The following is an 8325-nucleotide window of genomic DNA, read 5'->3' on the forward strand; positions in this document are numbered from 1 at the left end:
ACATACATACATACATACATACATACATACATACATACATACATACATACATACATACATACATACATACATACATACATACATACATACATACATACATACATACATACATATGCAACTATTTGAATGCTTTTAGAAACGACCAGTGTAGTATTTGACAGACACTTTTTTTCAATAAGTAGACTCAAGGTATCCTGTATTTAAGTACTATTTTGTTTCTTGGCATTGGACTGTACCAGGATAGGTTTACTTGTTGTAATTCGTCCTCGCTCTTGAACGTTTTCCATCCGAAGTCATCATATATATGTTTTGGACAAGCATCCTGCATTTCTTTAAGCTTTGTAAATTATGAGCGTTCATCCAGCCCACTGCTGTCTCGTTACGGGATTCTAACACTGCCGAATCGATCCCCGGCTCTTCAAGCCCAACGAATTTAAACCAAGCCTTTGTGATAATGTCTGGATACAGACACAAGTCTTCGAATCGAATGAGCATAGAGTTTTCTTTCAGCCAATCAGGAGCGTCTTTCAACAAATTGAAAACCATCTCTAGCCAATTACAGTGCTCCTTTACAATACTGATAAGCGGATAATGATTTGCTCCTCCCTCCGTGTCCAAAGATGTCAACCCTTTTCTCCAGCGCCGAAGTCTCGAACTTACAAGTCCTCTCGGATCTCGAGCAAGGAAAACCATCTTCACGTTTTTTCTCTTGAAAACAGGGAGACAGGATGTGACGTCACTTAAACGAACTACTTTGGACATAATGTTGCGATTTGATTGACAAAATGATGCGATTTCGTCCTGTGTGACCGGATATTTCAAATCGGCCAATGTCCCTCTATTGTTGTAAAACGTGTTAAAATTTATAGCCTCCAGAAAAAAATTCTGTGAAGTAAAGTTGCAGTCATACAAGCCTTCTAAAAAGCTACATAGTGCCGGTTGGATGTCCTGCAAATAACCCTTGCTATCGATTAAGACATGCTTGTGGTAGACTTTCTTAAACAACATGAGACCAGGCTCATACGCATAGAAAAAGTCGGCGTGGTCGCTTAGCAGCCTGGCTATGGTCTTGGTTGCCGAAGACATTCGTCCAATGACGAGCACGTGCCTTCGGCGCTCCTGGGACACTTTGTGTATGCCAGCCCCTGATTTGCGATCGAGTTGTAATACATTTTCATCGTCATCCGCCATAGATACCTGCTTCTCTGTTAATTGGTCAATCGAATAGCGGCCCATGTAGATCAGTATAACTGTTGCCATGGAAACAAACAACAAGCATCCTGAAAAAGCAACATTCAGTTTTACTACATTTATTTCAGTACTTGTGGCGGTCGGCCAACATGTGCAAACTGTAACAGAAATGTTAAATATTTATCGCTAGTTAAATGTAAGGATTATATACAGAAAAAGAAAGAACTTGTGTACAAACAATTAAGCTTTAGCAGCAACTTGGACCAAAATAGCATTATAACACTGTAGGTATGCGTGCAAATCAATGGTAAACTGTCTTCGCCGTTTTGTTGCTAGAAAAACGTATTTTGTCTGTTTTCTCAAGATGGCTCTAATTTGAGATAAAATATATTAATTGATTTGGTAGATTACAGAAGGGTTGTAATAACAAAAAGAAATGTATTTTGTTCTCAAGTCATTTTATTACATGCCTCCATGTAAGTGGAAATCAGTGCATTGATTTGAATAGGAACATCCGGGGAGTTATCAGGCTGTATGAGCGATGTACTAAACGTGTTCCACAGTTACTCGGTCTAGGGAAGCTCTTCGACGTTTTCGACGACAAAGTATACGCTTAACGCTAGATGCAAAATATCCATTTACGCACTTCTATTTTGACTTTCGTTAAAATCTGTTTGATACTTGTAGATAATGGTAAAATTGTTTGAGAATGCCTTGCAAGTAACTAAATGTCGTATAGCGTTTACCGTGAAGAGGCAGGTAATAAGAATATTATTGCCTGAATACATGATTTCATGTGCCCTCGAGGCAGGAGCCAATTTGCCCTCCCGGCATCGGGTAAATGTCACCTGCTCCCAGTCACATAAATCCATGTATTCAGGTAATAATGTATAATACTCTTGACTTACGAATAGAAAGTGATACTCATCTAATATCTGCAAACTACACAATTCACATAGTCTGTCTGGTGTTGAAATATTATTCCAACTACCTTTCTAAATCCTCTGAGAGATTGCTAATGTTCTAAAGCTACAACTAGCATGTCTGAAAACAGGCTTATCTGTACAAATTAAGTATGTTTCTAGAGCCAGCTGTTTTTTGAAGATCAATTAAAAATGAAGTTTGGCACTGGTGTTGTTCATATCATGTATCCACCACTGTATTTCAATACCTTAACGCCTTTGTAAATCCATAGGAAAACTGTTTCATTACAAATCCCTTATGGTTTCCAAAATTCACCAAATACGTCACTCTGTAACAAGCCCTTTGCACCTCTCACCCATGAATTATAACGATTTAGATCAAACTTGCGACTTTGAACTTCATAAAAATTGGTACCGAATTATGTTTTTTATCCGTTTTCACAATTCAAAACAAGTATTTGATGGTTTTACAAAAATATATTTACTGTCAAAGCTGGTCAACCCAACTCCCTCTCATAGCAGTTATTCATTGTATGTTGTACAGTTAAAGAATATGGCGCAGCATAAGTGATTTTGTCAATGTGCATCACACCATAGACTGATTAGAGAGTATCTTATAATCAGATATTTAAGGGCAATGATCACCTGCAGTGGACCAAATTTATAAAAGCAACTTATCAGGGAATACAAAGTTTTGTTAGCTACTCACTTAACGCTTTTTTGTGCTTGGACCCAACGACGATTCCAGGAAATGACAATGACAATGACAAGATAACTGTACAAGAAGTTACTGCTACTGGGCAGTCAGTTCTCACATCTTATAAGACCGCAACCCCTGTTCAAAACAATAGCTCTGCTTTTACTGGTATCCACAGTGGTTTCATTTTTCAACAGTATGGCTACAATTGATCAAACAAACGACGCATCGTTTTTCTGAGCTACTGGTTAGAGTGAGATCGTCTTCAAGTAGAAAAGGCGGTAATTTTAAAGGACGAAAGTCCAAAACAGAATGGTGATAATGGAGCGTACGCCGGCAAAATCCTGGGGGTCACCTTAAATTGAAAAAAGCGAAAGGGGGGGGGGATCATGTAATTTAAAACAGCACAGAGGGGGTCTATGGAAGCCATTGTTGTCGCATGTTGTCCATTTCCCACACAATATGCAATTTCATCACTTCACTATGTGCAATTACGACGTCAATATGTGTATTTGGTGTACCAGGGTGTTCATTTAACACATAAATATGTGTATTTAGCATATCAACATTGGCATTGAGTATGTCAGTATGTGGATTTGTCATGTTATGATATCCATTCATTATATCATGACTTGTATTTATCACATCATGGTGTGCATTTATTATATCATTATTAATTATCTTAGCTGCCATGATACGATTTTTGCGGCCCGAGGTTGTACGGCGAAAGGGCTCGAGCTTGCGAGGGCCCGTACGCCGTACGACCGAGGTTCGCAAATACCGTATCAGGGCCATAAAGGTATTATCATGTACCTTATGAAATGATAAATATTTCGTTAAAAATAATGTGCAAGGATTTAGAGAATTTAGAGACAGAAGTTCTTGGAATGTCAAATATTGATCACCATTTTTGTATTTTATTTCGGAAAAGCGATGACGTCATTTGTTTACCTGTAGCCTGTACAACCTTTTGGGCAATGTACGTATACTCAAAAAGAATAAGGCGAAAATCTAGATGTAAGAAGAACGGCGTAATGTAACTTATCGTAAATTCATTGCACCAGCAGTGAGATGAGATAACCAGTAAAAAGGTCAATTGAACAAATATTGTGCCTTTAATTTTATGAGGATTTCGCGATAAAATGGCCGTGTATTTGATGTTGGGCGACGAGTGACGGCTAGGCTTAGATCTGTTGCATGACCGCACACTGACTCGATCTGATTTATATCAGTTCACTTTCAAATCTTTCAAAAACGCAGTAATCATCGAAAATGTCCTTAGCTAACACTGGATTTTATTATGAATCCCTGAGAAATATCACCAAATTTCGCTAACTTCACTCTCGCCCCTACGATAAGAACGGAGGTGACGTCCGAATCTCGCACTGGCTTTGTTTACGAATGGAACGTTTGCTGATAGCAACGCGCGTAGTAACCAGAATAAAACTTGTTCTGAAATGCACGCGCTTGCCCATATTTGGGTAAAGTGTGCCTGGGCGTGATACGGCAAATTATTACACAATTCTAACATTCTGTTATATTGGTATCAAAAGAAGGTGTCAGAAACGATTCTTTTGTCAACGTAAAGTTGTTAATACCTGGAAAATTATGTAAATTAGTGTTTGACACACAACACACAGTGACAGACGTACCTAAAATTGCTTCCTCCAATTTCTTTGAAATGTTTGCCATTATCAATTCCTTAGCTTTAAAAAATTTAGAAAAATCCCTACCAGAAGCTTTTAAACTTTTATAATTTACAGATGCCGTGGCTTCTAAAAATATCACAAGTTTATGACCTTGGCGAGCCCGAACGATTCCGTTCGATGACAAGCAGTGTGTACGCTTGTGTTGGGCACAGCGCTGCCGTTCTCATTCGATTCTTCGGAATACCTAAAGCTTTAGCGACTCGAAATTTCGCTTGACATGTCTTCTATATTTCCTCGTTTGTAAAAATGCCCATGGAGCACGACATCGAACACACCAAATCGGTCTGTGTCGCAACGTGCATGTGTGAAAGGTACCATTGCAACGAAAAAGTTCCCGTTGATGACTTACAACAGGAGTAAATAAGATGGATTTCTTATCTGTGTCGTGTACGTCACACAGGTGGTGATACGGACCAGTTCATGTGATAAATACATGTAGTAACATGTTATCATGAAGAACTACTGTTTAAAGATCGAACATGGTAATTGCTTTAATGTCTTAAGTCATGTCAACTATTCTGGTATGGAAATTTACTGATGTTCGACATTCGAAAGAGCGTAGAGTGTGATATGATCCTTGATTGGAACTAAAGCGTGCAAGGAATCTGCCATTACTTACCACCTTTCACGAGCTGTTTGGAGGGTTTCATCATTCGAACTTCCCTTCCAGTGAGACTGAAAAACAAAAAGCAACATTGTCGCAAATTATGATGAAATTTGTTTTGTACATGTTGGTTGTTACTGCGCACCACTGTTTGTATTGGATCAGCTAAACGGCAGCCGTCGACAGCTGTAATTAATTGCATGTCATCGTCTCAACGTTGCTCTGTTGTTAGAGATTTGGATGACGTGTCCTGTAGTACAAACACTGCACGGATTAATATTAGTTTATATAATTAGTAATGTCTAAAGTCCTATTATATGTGATTGTTATTCAATCGAGATTTCGCAAAGAAACGTTGATGTTAGTCTTCCATTTTGCCTTGAGACAATACACGGTTTACTTGGTCAGTCATCATCGGTTCAATCTATCTGTCAATCCGTCACATATTGCTTTAAACAACTAACAGACAATGTAATCGATCATGGATACAGAAACACGCAAATTAGCAGTTTAGATGTAGAGAGCAGCATAGATTTCCCGTCTGTGCTATTATAGACGGTCGTGAAACTTTATCGACGGTCTATAGTGCTATCGATAAAGAAATGACATTTTGTCGTTTGTGAAAACAAGAGAGTGTTGTTGTTTGAATTCACACGGTTAGAGAAAAAGCAAACATAATATGTAACAACGTACTTGCATCAATGTTGCCAAATTTCAAGGATGACCCAGAAGTCTCACTCACCTCTCTGTTCGTGAAATGGTCGCTATGCCGTACGTGTCAAATCAGTATTTACAACCTGACGCACCAATCTGCAAGCGAATGACTGAGTAATCTCATGGTCCAATGGCCATTTGCCCCGTGTTTTCGTTTTGTATTTCAATTCAAAATCACGATCCAGGAGGCGTGCATATAATGACAGAGGTGGAATAAATAGACACATTTCTATTTCTATCAGTGTTCAATTAAAAACTAACAAAACTTAAAAAACATTTACAAACCGGTTGATACCCTCTGTTGATCACCAGACAGTTTCATTACGAAATCGGGGATTCGTTATTTACTTTTAGGATATTGCGATCAAGCATTTGACGGAATTTGATTACAGGAGCACTTAACTCAGATTTTCCAACGATTACACTTCTTTTCCCACCTTCCATATACGCTGATTATTTAAGAAAACTAGAAAAGGAAACAAATTCGACAATTTTAATAATGCAGTATTTTTGTGGTGCTTGTTTTTTTTTTCATTTGTTTTGTTGTACCTTCCGTGTTGCGATCTACTCTATCAACCCTTTCCGTATTGTTCTGGTGATTTTCGGCGCGCATTGTTTTAAAACATTCAAAGTATGAAATTCGTTGAAATCCTCAGATCAAATTATGACTTTCTAGCAATATAAGGTCGCATGGTATTTTTTAATAACGCAATAATGATACAGGTATTGGTTGGACATATTAACATTTGCACAACCTGTGACAATTTAAGGGTATTTTATTACTAAGACTACTTTCGCATATTAGTTTCGTATTATTAATACGATAGTTCTGATTTTAAGCACGTGGCGTGTATCATTGTACACAGGGTTGGCTATAGAATTTACGTTCATATGAACGTAAAAGGGACACGTCGCGTTGTTGTCGTTTAAAACATGGAATAGTCTATAGATTCTGGATATCAGTTTGGTACGTTATAGTTACAATACATATACATTCATTTATTTATTTTTGGCCGCCTATAATGACATTGTGTCAATGCTTTGTACGGTTGTCTCGATAGCACGTTAATGCATAATATGGCGCTCTTAATCTAGCGATGACGAATTCTACGCATGGCAAACTGTGGTGATACCAAACTCTTTTGCTAGCTCCTGAACATTTATGCAAAAGCGGGCGAAGATTCTGCGCGGTTTTCCTTAGCCCTGCGTACCACCATTGACCACGGAAATTATGGCACAAATAATTTGGTAGAATACTAGTACAGTAACCTATCGATCTTAGACCTGTTTGTCGTTGTGCGTCATACCATGGAGGTAGAAACGAGAATACACACTCATGTTGCGAATCTTCAGTGAACGCGCCGTTTCTGTCTATGGACGTGACGACCTAGCTATAATTCCAAGACAGTTAAACAGAATATTACTTAAGTAAAAATCACAATTGCTCCATCTCGGAATTGTGATTTCATATACTCTTTCGTTATTTGCAAGTTCGTTTAAACGGCGCAAACGTACAAAAGTGGCTGCAAACATGTTTCAGACACGTTAAAGGGATATAGTCGTCGGAACTGCGCTCAAAGGTCGTATGGGGCCCATACGACCCATGGCAACAATGTATCCAAGGCACAATCGTGATTGATGACAGTTAAAACGTGTCTGTCATAATCTATCATCGTATAATTTAAATGTTGCAGCTATGATGATGAGGTGCATCTTGATATCGTGCACGAAATACACTGTTTGTAAACAAGCAACTCGCACAGGCGCAGTTCCGACGACTATATCCCTTTAAAGCCAAAACCTAAAATTTGGGCGTAATACGCGGCGAACACCCTGGGCCACCAGTAGACAGCAATTTCTGAAGCTTGGGTCTAGACGCGCTTGTACATAGCATGCGATATCTGATACGATAACATACGATAAATGCATTAATTTATCGTAGGAAATCGCCTATATGACTTCTTTGTACGTGTGTTACATTAAAAGGGGCCGGGGAGAGGGGACACATCATTGAGCAGAGTACAATCCAAATGTCAGTAATAACTCAATAATTTATTTATAGAAGTTAAATTCTATTCTTTTTTTGGAAGTAATACTGTGACGTTTGGTGGGAAAATGTCATTTTCTGTCACTTGACCATGTCTGTAAACGTATCTTCTATTGTGTTATGATTGAACAAAAGGAGCAAGTAGGCCAAATTTCAATCAAATATGACAATATATCTTGAAATAATACGTTAATTCAGATCTGTTTGGTACAGTGACCCATGCCATAACGTAATTGTATAGTAAATTTGTATATTTAAATGACATCCTGCGAAGTGTGGTTTGAAGAGAATTGCAACGTTAAAAGAAAGAAAATTAAAAGTACCGAGAATTCTCGGTGTATCAAAAAACGCCTGGTATGTCTTGTAAGGTGTGTTTTCAACAAAAGAGAAAAAAGGGTGTAAAACTTGACATATGAATAGTTTGCACTCAAACTAGATCT

The 8325-nt window shown here is 38.2% G+C and overlaps 1 protein-coding gene across 2 annotated transcripts; it reads right to left on the bottom strand.

The window, feature by feature from the left end:
- Nucleotides 1-5941, bottom strand: LOC139124633 (carbohydrate sulfotransferase 1-like). 2 transcript variants are annotated; one of them, XM_070690762.1, is made up of 3 exons: nt 5867-5941; nt 5140-5195; nt 1-1280 (listed from the first exon to the last, which is right to left on the bottom strand). In XM_070690762.1, the coding sequence occupies exons 2-3, from the start codon at nt 5171-5173 to the stop codon at nt 247-249; spliced, it is 1068 nt and encodes a 355-aa protein (XP_070546863.1). In that variant the 5' UTR covers nt 5174-5195; nt 5867-5941; the 3' UTR covers nt 1-246. The 2 variants fall into 2 exon arrangements, with proteins under 2 accessions (XP_070546863.1, XP_070546862.1); XM_070690761.1 differs by having other exon boundaries at nt 5818-5877.
- Nucleotides 5942-8325: the final 2384 nt, after the last annotated feature.

The sequence above is a fragment of the Ptychodera flava genome (assembly GCF_041260155.1).
Source record: "Ptychodera flava strain L36383 chromosome 23 unlocalized genomic scaffold, AS_Pfla_20210202 Scaffold_24__1_contigs__length_23054250_pilon, whole genome shotgun sequence".
Lineage (NCBI taxonomy): Eukaryota > Metazoa > Hemichordata > Enteropneusta > Ptychoderidae > Ptychodera > Ptychodera flava.

Coding starts and splice junctions, on each gene's coding strand:
- LOC139124633 (XM_070690762.1), bottom strand. CDS start 5,173: ATGATGAAACCCTCCAAACAGCTCGTGAAAGGTG. Junction 1,281..5,139: donor CAAACAGCTCGTGAAAGGTG/GTAAGTAATGGC, acceptor TTGCTTTTTCAG/GATGCTTGTTGTTTGTTTCC.